At 47.3% G+C, this 17,899-nt stretch overlaps 1 protein-coding gene across 1 annotated transcript; it reads left to right on the top strand.

Annotated features, from left to right (window-relative positions):
- The first annotated feature begins 2,428 nt into the window (after positions 1-2,428).
- Positions 2,429-11,724, top strand: ZNF114 (zinc finger protein 114). The gene is made up of 3 exons (XM_045856215.1): positions 2,429-2,488; positions 8,627-8,753; positions 10,640-11,724. The coding sequence occupies exons 1-3, from the start codon at positions 2,429-2,431 to the stop codon at positions 11,722-11,724; spliced, it is 1,272 nt and encodes a 423-aa protein (XP_045712171.1).
- The last annotated feature ends 6,175 nt before the right edge of the window (positions 11,725-17,899 follow it).

The raw sequence follows: 17,899 nt of genomic DNA on the forward strand, positions 1-17,899 counted from the left end.
TTGGAAGTAAAAAATTTAAATACAATTATATCAGTAATTGCATTAAATATGAATGGATTGACTCAAATTCAAAGACAAACTTTGTCAGGCAGGATTTTAAAAATGCAATTATAGTGATTACTAGAGGTGCAATTTGATTATGATGATACCGAAAAGTGGAAGGCAAAAACCTTAAAATAAATTATACCAAAAATATACTTATTTCAGGAAAACCTGGTGTATTTGTACACCAGTGTTCATCATAGTGGCATAACTCCCAGTGGCCAAAAGGTGAAACAACCCACAGGTTCATGGATGGATGAACGGGTAAACAATGTAATACTATTCAGTTATAAAAAGGAATGGACTACCGCCCTGGCTGGTGAGGCATCGTTCCACAAACTGAGAGGTTGCCAGTTCAATTCCCTATTGGGGAAAAAAAGAATAGACTACTTATACAGGCTACAACATAGATGAACCTTGGAAACATGATGTGAAATGTATTGACCTGAAAAGTGAATGCACCTGTTGAGAAGGGCTCCTGCTGGCTAACTGGACTCCCATTTATATGCTGAATAAAAATTGCTAAACATGGAGCTCTCACACAAGCCACCCCTCATGGAGAAGCCAGCACCAAACTGCCAGCCTGCCAAGAGGGGCTGGAAAGAAGTATTCAAAGTCATGAAAGGCAAAGACCTACATCCAAGATTACTCGATCCAGCCAAGTTTTTATTTAGAATGGAAGGGCAGATAAAGTGCTTCTCAGATAAGGTCAAGTTAAAGGAGTTCATCATTACACAGCCCTTATTATATGAAATGTTAAAGGAACTTATCTAAGAAAAAGAAGATAAAAAACGTGTATAGTAAAATGACAGCAAACTCACAATTATTAACAACCACACCTAAAGCAACAAAAACAAACTAAGCAAACAACTAGAACAGGAACAGAACCACAGAAATGGAGATCACATAGAGGGTTAGCAACAGGGGAGTGGGGAGAGGACGAGAGAGGGGGGAAAGGTACAGAGAATAAGTAGCATAGATGGTAGGGAGAAAATAGACAGGGCGAGGTTAAGAACAATATGGGGAATGTAGAAGCCAAAGAACTTATATGTATGGCCCATGGACATGAACTAAAGGTGGAGATAATGCTGGTGGGAGGGGCTGTGCAGGGTGGAGGAGAATAAAGAAGGGAAAATGGGACAACTGTAATAGCATAATCAATAGAATATATTTTAAAATTTAAAAAAAATAAACAAAATACACTGCTGGCCTGCATTGTGCTCCTGCCCTAAACCAACCGTTGTAAAAGAGCCCCCTGAACTGTATCTCAACCAAAGGACTAAGACTTTCTCTGTCCCATCAGATCTGTGCAGTTGTAACCTCATTAGCATCCCCACTAACCAATGAGAGTAGCTCCATTCTGCCGACTCAGGACAGTGCTTTTTGGACCAATTAAATGGTGAGGACTTGGAGTCCTCATTTGCATGAGAGCAGACCAATAGGGGACCAGGGGCAGAGACTTCTAGTTATATAAGTCAGCCCCCAGGTAGAACAGTTTCTCATTCCACCCAAGACTGGAGACTGCGATTCCCAGGGCGACCGTCTGGCCAGAGAGGCACAGAGCAGGTAGGGTGGCCTGGAGCGGCACAGGAGGAACACTTCACCTGAGGGACACCTTGTAGGGATGCCATTTCACAGCCATGCTGTTTTATTATTGAGCTGTTTACACTGCACCAGAAATTGGGGGTTCTTGTTGCAGCGGAGGGGGTGCCGGTGACCGTCGGTTGATGGGTGAAATAAGCCAGACATGAAAGAACAAAGATCGTGTGATTGTGCTTCCATGAGGTACGAAGAATAGTCAAATTCATAGCGATGAAAAGTAGAGGTTGCCAGCGGCTGAGGGGGTGGGGAGGACAAAGGGAGTCGGGAGTTACAGAACACAGAGTTTTCATTTGGAAGATGAGCAGGCAGAGCACAGAGGGTTTTTAGGGAGTACGACGCTATAATGACATATATGCTGTTATGCATTTGTCCAAACCCGTAGAAACACACAACACCGAGAGTAAACCAACCCTAAGGTAAACTACGGACTTCTGTGGTTATGATGTATCAATATAGATTCATCTGCGGTTGAAAAAAATGAAGTAGCATTTTGATGAGTGACTGTTGGGAAGGGAGGAGGCTATGGGCCTGTAGGGAGGGAGTGTGATTTCTTTATCCAAAGTTTTAAGACTGAAACTGTTTTGATATTAGAGCCAAGCAAGGGCATCAGGGCGCCTGCCACCAGGACACCTGTTGTCCCTGATAGAGTCTGATAGCTCAGCCGCTCAGAGACTTTGCTGGGGGTTCATCAAATAAAGTCCCGGGAGAAGAAACAATGCTCACAGGGCACTTAGAATATAAACACCTAAAGTTCTGGGGGCACAAGTCCAGTGTCCCTGGGGCAATGTCCAAGCCTGTGAACCTGCGGCTGGTGGAGGAGACAGTGAGGGTCCACGGCTTGGAGGTAGCCCGGGCGCTGGAATGTCCCCTGCCTCCCAGGATCGGGCGCCTGGGGAGGTACAAAAGTGTCTGTCCCAGGCCAGGTTAGCCCCCTGCGCTCCGAGGGGTCGTGTCCTGCGGTCTGCTCCTCCTCCCGTAAACTCCTTGACCCATCCGCTTTGATGAGGGACCCTGGAAGCGGATACGGAATGCCTGGGCAGGACGCCCCTCTGCCCTGGGTCTCCCCTGGGGAAGGGGAAAATTTTTTTTTAATCATTGGTTTATTGGGTTATTCTTGTTTGTACAGCCCCAGAGCTCTGGCCCACTGCTCTGCAGCCCGCACGCCCCTCGAATGAGCTGCTTCTTGCGCTGCGCCCGGAGCCGGTGCTGCTGAAATGGTGAGTGTGCTTTGTGCCCGCTGAGGGGTTGCCCACGCCCGGGGCAGGCGGGTTCCGGAGCTGGGAGCCGTGGTCTGCCACAGTCGCTCTCCGCGGGGGAGGAGAGAGGAAGCCAGGAGCCGCCCACGTGTTGCGCTTCGAATTCAACCTTCGCTTGGGTATGGGGGGGGTGGTGGCTGCAACCTTGCAAAACGCCCCCGACCCTGGGGGGACTGTGTTACTTAGGTGAATCCATAAAAGCGTTCCAGTGCCGGAGTAGGTTGCACTGGGGTGAACTGGGGAATTCCAGGCAGTCAGAAAGGCTGAGGGATGGGTTCTTCTAGGGAAAGGGCTTTGAGATTTGAGTTTGGTTTGAGTTTCTTTGATAAGGAAAAGAAAAGCATAGGTAAGGGGTTTGGAATTCAGGGAAAAGTTAACCAGATGAAAGGTGCAGCACCCTTTCAGCTGTGTCCTGGGCGGCACGCGTCTCACCCTGAGGTGCAAAGGCTCGGTTCCGTCCTGACGGCTTGCAGGCCTCCCGAGGCACGAAGGTGGAACTGCTTCCGGTCCCCTGCAGTCCAGGTGGGTCACACCTTCGGTTCCCGCAACAATAGCTTTTTACATACGTGGATGACCAAGCTCATTAGCTATCACCCGAAACTAAAAATTTCCGACATCTGAGTCCCCCATCCCCTGTCAGTCCCCCACCCCCGTACAGGCCCTGGGCTTTCAGGGGTCCGTAAGAAGGAAATAGGACATTCTGAAGCGACGTTGTCTAAGATGCACAAAGACAACAGACAGTGTCGGTTAAGGTGAAGACCGACCACCGATAGGGGAAATGCTGGACCTGACCTGCGCACAGTTAGGAAGTATCTAACTGCAGACCACCCTGTGGTGGTAGCTTCAGGTCTCTGAGTTTGTGAGGCCGCCACGCTGGCCTCCCCTGGGTTTGTCGGGGTTCACACGTGGCCCCCTTACTTCCACAGTCGGATGGGCACATTCTCCCCTTTAGTGAATGGAGACCCCTGCACCCCATAAAGGGAGTTTTGAAAAGGACAAGTTGCAGGAAGATGGCAGGGGAGTCATCTGCCAGATGAGTCTTTTCCTTCTCGCTGCTGACCTCAGCTGCTCCGGCATTCCGACACCTTTTTCCTTGGTTCCCCGTTGTCCCACGCTGACACACCTAAGATCACCGGGCATGAAACTGGGGTACCAGCTGTACTGGTTTGTTGCGAGTGGGGGACACTGCACCCCAGAGGAGCCCGCCAGAGAGAGGAAGGGTGCAGGTCATCCGTTACAGGATTGGGGGAAAGTGCAAATTGCAGTGAGAATGCTGCTGGGAGAGGCTCAGGCTGGGCCTTGGGGGGAGGGGGGGGTTGGAGAGTTTATCATCCCCAGCTGGCTGTTTCCCTGGAAACCACAAACTCCTGATAGCTGTGGAATGCCGTGTCCAAACCCTTTATCTGACACCCTGCTTCTGTATCAGTGACTTAGATGCCCCAGGCAGGAGTGGCAAGTTCCTGTCTTACTGATATGATGTCAAACAGCCACGTTTTAGGGTTTTAGGTAGATGTGTTGCCTCTGTCCAAAACAGGACAGGTTCCCAGAGGGAAGAATATTCACAGGAGTGGTTGGGAATGCTTGACACGCCCTTCAAGGGTGGGCGATCCACGCACGCTGCAAGCTGCGTGCCCCCCTGCGTGTCACTGTGTGTCACACTGCATGTCCCTCTCTCTCAGCGGGAAGTCCAACTACCTTATATATTAAAATATAGCCCTGGCTGGTGTGGCTCAGTGAATTGAGCGCCAGCCTGCAAACCAGAGGGTCACTGGTTTGATTCCCAGTCAGGGCACATGTCTGGGTTGTGGGCCAGATTCCCCAATAGGGGGCATGCAAGAGACAACCACACATTGATGTTTCTCTCCCCCTTTCTCTAAAAATAAATAAATAAAACCTTTTTTAAAAATTGAAAAAATAAGATACAAAATATAAAAATAAAATAAAATGTACACAAAGCTGGCAGGGACCTGCAACAGAACTTCATTCTACGCATGCGGGCCCACTCAAGGCCATGGGAACCGATTGTCGGACCCAGGGTCAAGGCTATGAGAACACTGCTTATCAGGCCCATCCTCGAGACTCTGAGAAAATGTTGCCGCTGGGTGCCCAGGCATCTGGGTGAGGAAGCCCGAGTGCCTCCGTGTACCATAGAGTAGGGTCTGACTTTTAGAGAACAAGTTTCCTCAGTGAGTTAAAACAGTAGAGAGAAGAAAAAAAAACCTCTCTGACTTTGCAGCCCATGCCCTCTGAGTCTGAGGTTTCCACCTGTTACGTTGCGGGGAAAGCCCATATTCCACCCCCGTAACTCTGGTTTTGTCCCCAAGCATTTAATAACTGAGCACCACAGTTATTCTTTTTAAAAGATTTATTTATTTTTAGAGAGAGGGGAAGGGAGGGAGAAAGAGAAATAGCCATGTGTGAGAGAAACATCAATCCATTGCTTCTCACCCGCCCCGCCCGCCCCCCACCCCCAACACTGGGGACCTGGCCCACAACCCAGACACGTGCCCTGACTGGGAATCAAACCGGCAGCCTTTCTGTTCAAAGGCCGGCACTCAATCCCCTGAGCCACACCAGCCAGGGCTGTTTTTTGAAATATGTAATAGATCAATGTCTTTAAAAAAAATGGAGCTGATTAGGGCAAACCTTGAAATCCTCCGCCCTGCTTTGGCACACCCTACGCACAGCTCCCAGCCACCCAGGAGTAACCGTTTCTATAGACCCTTGCATATCTTTTCAAGACTCCTTTATCTCATGAAAGTGAGCTCCTTGCACACGCCTTTACAGTGAATATAAGGATAAGGGGTCATCACAGATTTTAAAAGGCTCAAGCGATCAAATACCCATATGGGTCTCATTTTGGAAATGGACTAAATATCTCATTCTATAGAAGTGGACGCCGGCATTGCTCAGTGTGAAAGTGTGGATTGTCTTTATCCAAGACTCCTCAAGCTCTAGGAATCGACAACAGCAACGTTTAAGACTGAAATGCCAGGCCGTCTGGAGGAGGGGGGAGGCGGACCGTGTGTGGAAGCTGGGTGAATGGCGCGCTGGGCCTCACTCCCATTTCCCTCGCTGTATGATGCATCTGACACTCTCCATCATTTAGCGTCCACGCTGAGAAAGCTCTTTTGCATCTCTGAGCTTTGGAAAGAGTGGATTGGCTGTAAGATTGCATGGCAGAGTAAACAAAAAAACATCCTTTTGTTGTTTGTTCTTAACTTTTTTTTAATCCTCACATCAGGGTATGTTTTATTGATTTGAGAGAAAGAGGGAGAGAGGGAGAGAGAGAGAAACTGATTAGTTGCACCCCCTATGTGCCCTGACCAGGCACAGGACGCACAACCCAGGTGTGAGACCTGACTGGGGATCTGACCTGCAAGCTTTTGGTGTACGGAGACAACACTACAACCAACTGAGCCACCCGGCCAGGGCTAAATATAATAAAATTTTAAACCAAGTTTGCTTAATATGTAATAAGAAATTTTATGAAGACAAAAATACATTAAACTTATACAAGTCAAAATTTTTTGCTTTTCTTCCAGTCAAATGTTGAAATAACATAATCAACACCCTTAGGTTCTCAGATTAAGGAATCAGCCATTTGCATGGGTTTAAAAAACAAAACTCATAGCCCACCTGGTTGGGGTTCAAATTCCACATTTCTACCAAAAATATCTTTTCAAGTTAGATTTCTTTCAACCAGGTGCTAACATACTGCATAAGTGATGTTTCTCTTTCAGGTTTCATAGTCTCGCTGGAACTTGCCTCCCTTTTGTTCATGACCTCGACTGGCGGTCCCAGCTGTGGATCTGTGTGTGGATGAAAGTTAGACCTATGGAGCCCTGGCTGGTGTGGCTCAGTGGACTGCATGCCGGCCTGTGAACCTAAAGGTCGCTGGTTCAATTCCCAGTCAGGGCGCATGGCTGTGTTACAGGCTGGGTCCCCAGTTGAAGGCGTGGGAGAGGCAACTAATTGCGAAATGGCTCTTGACATTATGAGTCATCAGTGTGTGTAGCATCCATGCATGTTTGTTTCTGGGTGAGTTATTTCATTTGAGCTGCAAAATTCTGGCTTTTCGGTGCAATCATTTCTTCTAGGTTTTCACCTGGAATTCTGACAAGTTTCTTTATTGACTGAGCTTCACAGTAAAGACTAAGCTGCTTGCAGGGGTGAGAAATGGTCCTTTGTTCCCCTTCCAGCTCCTTTTCTGGGTATCAGTCTGAGTTCATGTGCTTTTGGTATTCAGTGTATTCAGTCCATTGAGATTTTGTTCTTCGGGATATTTGAAATTGCGTCATCCAAAGGCTTTTGGCCTCTATATCTTCTCTCTCTTTTTTAAATTTATTTATTTTTAGAGAGGGGCAGGGAAGGAGAAAGAGAGGGAAAGAAACATCAATTGGTTGCCTCTTGCATGCCCCCATCTGGAGACCTGGGCCTGGCCCAGGTATGTGCCTTGGCTGGGAATCGAACCAGCAAACTTTCAGTCCACAGAGAGCTGACCAACCCACTGAGTCACAGCAGTCAGAGCATCTACATCCTCTTCACATGTCCTAGGATGGTGTCTCTGCCTTCTGGCACCACAAGATACCTCCGACTCTCGTTTCATATTTCCGGCTCCTGGATCAGCCATTTCTCTTTGCCTTCTGCTTATTCATCCTCCTAATCTTTTTAAAAAAATTTTTTTTGAGAGTTTCCTTGAGCCAAACCAGTGGCATGTTAGAGAGCGAGATCCCAAATGCTCCCCCCAAACCATTTTCTTTGCATACACTGGCCACATGCTCATGCTGATAACCTTCCATGAAGCTGATTTTTTAAAACTTTTTTTTACTTTTTATTTGAATCCTTCTTAGACTGAAAAGCTTGCTTCCTAACATTAACATAATCCCTTTGCCTGATCCTGCAGTGAATATGAAATATTTGTAAGTAGAACGGCAACACTACTTTTAGCAGTGAAGCCACCTGGAGAGAGGTCTGCTTTCTTTTCTTTTCTTTTTTAAAGACTCTACTTATTTATTTTAGACAGAGGGGAAAGGAGGGAGAGGGGGGGAGAGAGAAACACCAATGTGTGGCTGCCTCCCGTGCGCCCCCTACTGGGGACCTGGCCTGCAACTCAGGCATGTGCCCTGACTGGGAATCGAACAGGTGACCCTTTGGTATTCAGGCCAGCAGTCAATCCGCTGAGCTACACCAGCCAGGGCTACAGCACACACAGATTTTTAAGCAATCCCTGTTGTTGAATGTTTGGGGTGGTTTTCACTCATTGGCTGTCAGAAATCCCCTTAAATAAATAAATAAATATATGTATCTGGCATTTGGCTTTTTGGCCAGGGCATATGGTAATACCATCCTAGGAGCACAAATGCTGGGTCAAGGGATACATGTACATAAAACTCTGGTAGACTGTGCCAAATCTGCCTTCAGGTTCGAGGTAGGACAATTTTCCATACAACTTGCAACCGCCTGTCCTTCACTTTCCTCCTGTCACCACTTCTGCTGTTGTGTCGTTGTGTGACATGCTTTCTTCTGTGTGACCACGTTTCCTCTTCTCTGGAGCCTGCCCCGCTCCAGGGCAACCTCATCTTCCCTCCTTCATGTCTACAAAAGTCCTGTTCACACATCAGGTCACATTCCAGGTCCTGGGGGTTAGGATTTCAAGTTATCTTTGGGAGGCGGCCTAATTCTCCTCCTCAAAGTACCCCAATGAGCCAGGCGTTTAATTTTAGGAGCCAGTGACCTTCGGGGACGTGACATTAAACTTCACCAAGGAGGAGTGGAGCCTGCTGGACCTCGAGCAGAGGCATCTCTACCGAGACGTGATGCTGGAGAACTTCCGGAACCTGGCCTGCATAGGTAAAGGGTGCCCCTTCCTGGGCTCTCTCTGTGGCTGTGGGATGAAGGAGAGTCTGGCCCCGCCCCTTGTGTTCGGGAGGCTGCTGCTGTGGTAGGTATAGGGTTTCCCTTGTCTGTTGTATTACATTTTATTCACCTCATGAGTAAGAGCCTTTGGGGGATCCTTTAATGGGTGATTGTGGGGCACAGCGTTTTAGTGCCTTCCAGAGAAAAGTGGAGATTCCACGCATCCACTGTGGAAAACATGGTGGAGGTTCCTCAAAAAGTGAACAGCCCTGGCTGGTGTGTCTCAGTGGATTGAGTGTCAGCCTGAGAACCAAAGGGTCGACGGTTCGATACCCAGTCAGTGCACATGCCTGGGTTTCGGGCCAGGCCTCTAGTAGGGGGCGTGTGAGAGGCAACTGCACATTCATGTTCCTCTCCCTCTCTTTCTCCCTTCCCCTCTCTCTGAAAATAAATAAAGTCTTTTAATAAAAAGAAATACAGAATTACCATATGATCCAGCAATTCCTCTCTGCAGTATAGACCCAAAGGAATTGAAAGTGGGGTGCAAACAGATCCAGGAGCAGGGGTTCACAGCAGCGCTGTCCCCAGTAGCTAGAAGGTGGGTGGAGCCCAGATGTCCATCAGCAGGTGCCCAGAGAAACCAAATACGCTCAATCCAAACCATGGCGTATTCTCCACCCATGAAAGGGCATGACTTTCCAGACGCATTTGACAGTGTGGCTGAACCTGAAAGCGTTCTGTTGTTGAATGAAAGAAGCCGAACACAAGAGGGCACATAGTGTAGGGTTCCATTTATATGAATAGGTATAGGTAAACCTATTCAGAATAGAACAGGTGAACCCATCGGAAGGCAGAGGAGTGGTCGCCTGGAGCAGGAGAGGGAGGGACTGCTTAACGAATACAAGGTTTCCTTTTGGGATTGGGGGTGAAAAGGTGCTGGAACTGAAAAGAGATGACGGTTGTACAACATAAGGATGTGCGCAATGCCACTGAACTGTACCCTTGAAAATGGGCACTTTTATGTTGCGTGATTTCACCTCGGTTTGTTTTTTTTTAAAGTCCATTTCATCTGCGAGGAAGGCTGAGGCTTGTGTATGTGGGCGTCACTAGGCGCATAGAAAGTTTACTTCTCTATCATCTTCTCACTGCTTCTCTTGTTCCCAAAGGAAGACCTGTCCCCTTTCAACCTCAAAATTACACACAAACTCTCTCCTCCTCCTTTTGGGCTGATGGGACAGAACAGCACAGACTGGGCGTTAGGCCGTGGGCACTTGCTGCTCATACTCTGAAGACTGGGAAGTCCCAAGGTCAAGGTGCTGGCGGGTTTGGCTCCCAGAGAGCTCTGCTGCCTTGTCTGCGGATGGCCACCTTCCCGTTGTGTCAACATATGATGGAAAGAGGTCTGTTCTCCTCATCTTCTTTCTTTCTTTCTTTCTTTATTTATTTATTTATAGAGAGAGGGGAAGTGAGTGAGAAACTGAGAGAGAGAAACAATGATCATTGCCCCTCGCACATGGCCCCAACCAGGAATGGCCCACAGCCCAGGCATGTGTCCTGCCTGGGATTTGAACTGGTGACTCTTTGGTTCTCAGAACATCGGCAACCCACTGAGCTGCAGCAGCCAGTGCTGCAGACCGTTTCTGAGCAGTCTGCTGTCCATGCTGAACCACGGTCCTTAACCACAGCCACACTCCTGACCCAGCCCAGGTTCCTAAGGACTCTCTACTTGCTTCTCTCGCTTTCTTTGCTTTCATATTTGCCCCTCTCATGTCCGAGTGAACATTTGAAAAGAAGCCCATGGGGGCATTCACCTGTTTTATCCTCTCCTGCCCACCTTGACTTTCATCAGAGAACTTAACTTCTGTGCTGCTTTGTTTCAGATCAGGCGATTCAACCTAAAACCAAAGACTCGGTCTCTCAGCAGGACATTCTTGCTAAAAAGACACTCCACACAGCCAGCGGAGTGTGTCTCACGAGCAACAGTGCTGCCTTAGGAGGAGACTGGGAATGCCCCCGAACACAGGAGCCCCACGGGCAGAGGGGGCAGGAAGGGCAGCCCACTGCAGCTGCCCGAGAGGAGGACAAGTCCCTGGCTCGAGACTTTGCATATCCCAAAATGAGGGAGCGCCTTGCATCAAGCTCCAAGCTCGTGCCTTCACGGGGAGATTCCACAAGAAAATACAGCCTCCCCAATATTTGGAAGCCAAATTGTGCCTTACCAAGTAACCACACAACCTCTGAAAACAGCAAGGACGGTAGAGGATTGAGGCAGAACGTCCCATCAGCTCCAAGGGAGGGAGCTCCAACAGACGCGAAATCCAACATGCGGGTTGACACCCAGAACCATGGGCTTCGTCTTCACGATGAAAAGTGTGCGGGCGCTGCCGTCCCTGGTTGGGATCCACTGGGGAAAGTCTTCGCCAAAGGCGGTGCCCTTGGGACACACGAGACTCACGTCAAAAAGAAAACGTTCACGTCGAACGCCTTTGAAAACACCTCTCGAAGCTGCTCGCTCCGTGGTGTGCGGATGCCATCTCATACGGCAGGGGCAGATAATGGGAACAATCAAAGTGGGAAAACCTCTGCCCACGTTGCAGTGTCTGAGTCCCACAGGAGCACCAGGACCGGAGAGAAGAACTATAAGTGTGAAGACTGCAGGAGGGCCTTTGCTTACCACTCCTTCCTTATGCAACACATGAAAATCCACACTGGAGAGAAACCCTATGAATGTGAGATGTGCGGAAAAGCCTTTCGATATTCCTTACACCTCAATAAACATTTAGCAAGGCACATGGCGGAGAAGTCCCATAAATGTAAGGAGTGTGGGAAAGCCTTCCGGAAGTCCTCAGGCCTGACCAAACATGTGAGGATTCACACTGGAGAGAGGCCCTATGTCTGTAAGGTATGTGGAAGAGGCTTCGCTGGTCATTCAGGACTTAAAAGCCATCTAAAGAAGCACAACTGAGCCCTGGCTGGTAGCTCAGTGTACTGAGCACAGGTCTGAGAACTAAAGCGTCACCAATTCGAGTCTCAGTCAGGGCACATGCCTGGATTGTGGTCCAGGTCTCCAGTAGGGGGTGCGTGAAAGGCAAGCACACATTGATGTTTCTCTCCTTCTATTTCTCCCTCCTTTCCCCTCTCTGTAAATATAAATAAATAAAGCCTTAAAAAAAAAAAAAAGAAAAACATAGCTGAGAGCTCCCTAGAATAAAAGAAACCCAAAGAAAGCTTTATTCTCAAAATATCAAGTTCGTAAAGAGGCCATATTGGAAGTGAGCTCCAGCAGTTTTGTACAGGGAAACGTCTTCCTGGAATGCTTGTATCTTAACAGAAATGGGAAAAAATCACACGGGTGAGAAAGCCTTGTGAAGAGAAGATGTGTGGAAAGCTGTTAACCTTCGTTCGTCTTGAGGAGACATTCTTCTTGCACTGGAGAGAAATCTCACAGATCTGAGGCATACGAAAAGCCTTCGATGTCGTCTCAAATTCAAAAGTCCCTATGAAGAACTCATGGCAGAGACACAAGTGAGGAATGTGGGGAGACCTCTTCCAACACTCCTTTCTTGAGTCCCACTTGAGACCACACCTGAGAAGGAAACTCGTACAGATGGACGAGAGCAGGCCTTCAGTTCCCGCCCTTCACGCTCGGGCTTCAGATGAGTGCACGGGCGGAGAGAAACACCACGAACATTATGTATATTTGCTGCCATAGGCATCTCATCCTTTGGTGGAAACCAAAGTTCATTATGTTCCACTTCTTCTTTTCTAATAAAATCCTGTACAACAATGAGTATCCCTCTCTGTACCCTCTCTACTCTGCCACATGAATTGTGATGTGTAGTAGCTTCGTTACAACTCACTTACATACATCTCGCCAATGGTGAGCGTGGCTTCCTGTTGGAGCCACATCTGACTTAGCTTAGGGTTGAATGCGCTCTATAATGCCCCTTTCATCAGTTTGTGGTCATAGTTGTTACTCGTCATGATCTGACTGCGTTATAGTGACAGTGTGTGGTCTTGATGGTGCTGATAGGTGGTTCTTGTCCTGACTATCACTTTGGCCTCCTGGGGTGATTCTCATAATTGCCTGATCATATGCCTTCTTTACTAAGGTTACACAGATTTATTGTTCCAAAGTTATCACTGTTTAATGTTTTTATTTTATTTATATTTAGACAGAGGGGAAGGGAAGGAGAAAGAGGGAGAGAAATGGCAATATGTGGTTGCCTCTCATGCTCCCCCTTCTGGGGACCTGACTTACAACCCAGGCATGTGCCTTGACTGGGAATTGAACCCACGACCCTTTGGTTTGCAGCCTATGCTCAATCCACTGAACTGGATAATGTTTTTAAATGCATGCCTCAGTTTTCCTCCTAACTGAGGGTGGGAATGATGTATAGCCCTGGCCGAAGAGGAAGACACAGTTCCTGGTATGGATTCCTAGACAGCTGTCCAGAGGGGACAGTGTTCATCACTCAGTCTCTCATTTTTTTAAAGTTTTTATTTATTTTTAGAGAGAGGGGAAGGGAGGGAGAAAGAGAGGGAGAGAAATATCAATGTGTGATTGCCTCTAACCCACCCCCTACTGGGGACCTGGCCCGAAACCCAAGCATGTGCCCTGACTGGGAATCGAACCGGCGACCCTTTGGTTCACAGGCTGGCACTCAGTCCACTGAGCCACACCAGCCAGGGCTCACCACTCAGTTTCTCTTATACAAGTTCCTGTTGCTCTCTCTCCCTGTTGTTCTCTGCAGATTAGGCAGTACTCCCTGCATTAGCATAGCAATGTTGGGATCATTGGGTGAAGATCATGGTCCCTATCACACAACCCTCAAAATGCAAGATTTTTGCTCCCCAATGATATATTTGTGGGTGTCCATGGCTGCAATAGACTGTATTTTTTTAGACTTATTACATGAAGCAAATCCCTATCTAGTTGGATTAAGAAGCATTTTTAGGGAGTTAGGTTTTTTTATCACTCAGTTAAATGCTAAATGATCAACCTAGCACATGGCCAGTTTTTAAAAAATTGCTCCTTGTGTGTTTCAAAATACTGTGTATTTCTTTGGTATTGGGTGGGCTCAGGGGTCAGTACATGTCTGAATGGTTAAGCTTCTTGAGTGTTTTGCAATCTCATTAACAAAGCGTTGTACTCATTCTTTAGTGAGCAAGTTTATAATAAAATCCCACTCTAAAGGTGGGTTATTGTAGTCTCATTGTTTTGTCAATTCTTGCTTTATGTGTTTGGAGACGATATTGTTAGACACCTAGGAGTCTGGCATTTTCTTTATTGCTGGTGGGCTGTTTCTAGTCTGGCTTAACCACCTTCTCTACTGGCAATGATTTTTTTTCTCACCTGAGGACATTTTTTCATTCATTCTTTTGTTTTTGAGAGGAAGGGAGAGAGGCAGAGCAGAGAGAGACAGAGAAAGACAGAGAGAAAAACATTGATGTGAGAGAGAAACATCAATCGGTCACCCTCTCATATGAGCCCCAACCTGGGATCAAACCCACACCCTGGGTATGTGTCCTGACTGGGAACTGAAGCTGTGACCAGGTTTATAGGACAGTGTTCCAACCAACCGAGTCACACTCAGTTGGCCAGGGCCCAACAATAATTTTTTTAATCTGGGTGAAAGTTTATGTGCCCTTTACCATGAGTGAGTCTTCTTTCCTTTTTTTTTTTTTGAGATATTTTTATTTTTTAAAAGAATTGCTTTTCAAAATTGAAGCTGCAAAACAGATTCCATGCATTCTGCCATGAATAAAAACAAATAAGGCAACACTACCCTGAGTGAGTCTTTACGTATATCCTCATTTACTGCTGACCACAACCGCGCACAAAGGGTGCTTTCCACATTTCTTTTGTGTCACATATCATGAGGTAACCTTTAGATTATTTTTTCCCAATCATTTACAAATAAAAAACGGTTCTTAGTTCACAGGCCTGGTCCAATGGAAGAACGAGACAAGCCTTGACTTCACGAGATCTGCTTCCTCATGCGGAAGACGGGGAGATGGAAAGGGGCGCTCTCTGTCCTGATTTTTTATTTGCAACTTTTTTTACATTTTTATTGAATTTACTCGGGTGGCATTGGTTAATAAAGATATGTAGGTTTCAAGTGTATAGTTCTATCATGTATCAGTTGTATACAGTCTTGAGCGTTCACCACCCAATGTCAAGTCTCTCCGTCACCATTGATCCCCCCTGTACCCTCCCCTTCCTCCCCCACCCCCTTCCCTCTGGTGATCAGCACACTGTTGTCTGCATCTGTGAGTTGTTTCTTTGTTTGTTTGTTTTTGCTTAATCCCCTCACCTATCTCACCCAGTGCCCCTCACCTTCCTCCCTTCTGACAGCTGTCAGTCTGTTCTCAGTATCTATCAGTCTGTCTCTAATTATTTATTAGATTCCACATATGAGTGAAATCATATGGTATTTGTCTTTCTCTGATTGAATTATTTCACTTAGCATAATAATCTCCAGGTCCATCCATGCTGTCCCAAAAGATAGGAGTTCCTTCTTTTTTATGGTCAAATAGTATTCCACTGTGTAAAAGTACCACAGCTTTTTTATCCACTCATCTACTGATGGGCACTTGGGCTGCTTCCAGATCTTGGCGGTTGTAAATAATGCAGTGAACATAGGGGTGCCTGTATTCTTTCATATTTGAGTTTTGGATTTCTTCAGCTATATTCCCAGAAGTGGAATTGCTGGGTCAAAAGGCATTCCCATTTTATTTTTTTGTGGAAATTCCATGCTGCTTTCCACAGTGGCTGCACCGGCCTGCATTCCCGCCAACAGTGCACTAGGGTCCCCCTTTCTCCACATCTTTGCCAGCATTTGTTGCTTGTTGATTTATTGATATTTATTCTGACAGGTGTGAGATGGTATTTCATTGTGGTTTTAATTTGCCTTTCTCTGATGATTAGTGACACTGAGCACCTTTTCATATGTCAATCAGCCATCTGTACGTCCTCTTTGGAGAAGTGTCTATTCAAGTCCTTTGCCCATTTTTTAATTGGATTGTTTGGGGGTGTTTTAGTGTTGAGTTGTGTGAGTTCTTTATGAATTTGGGGTATTAACCCCTTATCAGTTGTATCACTGATGAATACATTCTCCTATTCTGTGGGCTGCCCTGTTTGGCTGATGGTTTCCTTTGCTGTTCTTTTGGGAAATGTGGCCACCAAAGCATATGAAAACATACAGAGTTAAAAGTCGGTAAGGTGAGTGCCACATACTCACCACCCAGGTCCATACACAGTTCGTTATGAAATGCCAGGCAATTATATCTGACACCCCATCCCCAAGAGGAAGCCACTGGGTTATATTTTAGATTATTCATTCCCTGGCCCATATTTATGCTCACCCCCTGTGCATAAATCTCCAGATATTTGCTGTTTTGGCACATTTTGATACTACATATGGTATCTCACTGAATACTTCTTTATGCCTTGCTTCATTCAGACGAAGATGAACCCAAGCGGGCTGCCTCGAAAGGAGCGATTCTTATTCACGGCCCTGCAGGTTATTTTTAAAGAGACTCTTGTGTGTCTTGCCATAGGTATTGTAAACATTGCCGCTAAAACTGCTTTTGTATGAGCGGTACCAGCAAGTTTTAGACAGAATAGGGTTGTACAAATGGAGGGTTCCATTCATACAGAATTTCCAGAAAGGAGGAAATCAGTACAGACAGAGAGATCAGTGGGTGCGTGGGACTGGAGTGGGGATGGCAAATTGATTGCAAGCTCTCGAGAGGGAAATTGGGGGGATCATGGACTATGGTGGTAATTGTACAACTCCATCCAATTTATGAAAAGTTATTAAGCCCTGGACGGGTGGCTCAGTGGGTTGGAGCTTCCCACCAGTACACCAAAAGGTTGCGGGTTTGATCCCCCAGTGGGGGTGCATCCAGGAGGCAACCCACAATGGGTGGACTTTACAGAGTGTAAATTATACTTTAATGAACCTGAGAAGGAAGGAAAGGAGGGAGGAAGGGGAAAAAGAAGAGCCAGAGGGTTCTCGCAGCTGCCCACAGCTGTGTGGTGCCCAAAAGCTCTGCTGAGTTCAGCTTTGGGGGACAAAGGACCCACCTGAGGGGGCAGAGAACTCTCCAGGTTGGCCGTGTTTTCCTCACCCAGCCCCCCCCCCAACCCTTCCCCTGCGTTTCCCTCCCCCACGCCCTTGGTCCTCAGTTCCTACCACTGTAAAATGAGAGTTTTTAATGGTTGGTTTCACAAACATAGGCCAGGCCCCTTCCAAGTGCTTTACAAATATTAACTTATTTAATGCTCCTGATAACCCTATGGAGTAGGTGCTGTTATTCCCATTTTATAGCAGAGGAAACAGGCACAGAGAGGCTGAGCAGGCTGCCCAAGGTCACACAGCCGGCTGGGGGCCGGGGGGTACTCCACCACGATCTGTCCCACCCCCACACCAGGCGGGGGGCCTCCCAGCACTGACGAGATTGTGGACTTGGAGTCTTGTCGGTCCTCCCCATCAGACATGAGCTCTGGGAGTGGAGACTTCGGTGCACGGAGGCGTTTAAAGGACAGGTGGAGTGAGGAAGGGATGAATGGGTCTCAGCATGTGCACATCCCTGTGACCAGAGCCCTCCTCGAGGCGATGTGGGAGCAGAAGGAAACCACCACCTAGGACGCTGCAGTGCCCACTTATGGCCGGACACAGGTGTCGCCTGGTGGCAGCATGGCCAGGACATCCACAAGTTTGCTTTAGGACCCAGGAGTTGCTATCCACGGGTCACATTTGGTCGGTTACATGGAAATCAGTGTTTGAAGCTGGGGGCGGTGGACCAGTGGCCTCCAACTTTTCTGATGCAGGGTAAGAAATCATTTAACATGAACAACATAGTGTCGTGAAAAACCACCCTGTCCTGCATAATGCTTTTTATTCTACTCTACTTCTATTTTTAAATGCTGGTTAGATCCCCTCAAATTGATTTCCTGACTCTCTGAGTCACCACTGAGAAGGCAGGATAGTGTTTGCCACTGTCCGAGATTATCCCGGCTGACGAAGTACAATGCAGAAAGGTTTGGTGCCCAGGCCAGGCCCCCAGTGATATTTCTCCAGGGACTCATTCACTGCCAGCTCTGATTTCCGGGCGAGGAACTGAGCTCAGAG

The sequence above is a fragment of the Phyllostomus hastatus genome, unplaced genomic scaffold (genome assembly GCF_019186645.2).
Source record: "Phyllostomus hastatus isolate PE091 unplaced genomic scaffold, TTU_PhHast_1.1 phas_scaffold_1224, whole genome shotgun sequence".
In the NCBI taxonomy this organism is placed as follows: Eukaryota; Metazoa; Chordata; class Mammalia; order Chiroptera; family Phyllostomidae; genus Phyllostomus; species Phyllostomus hastatus.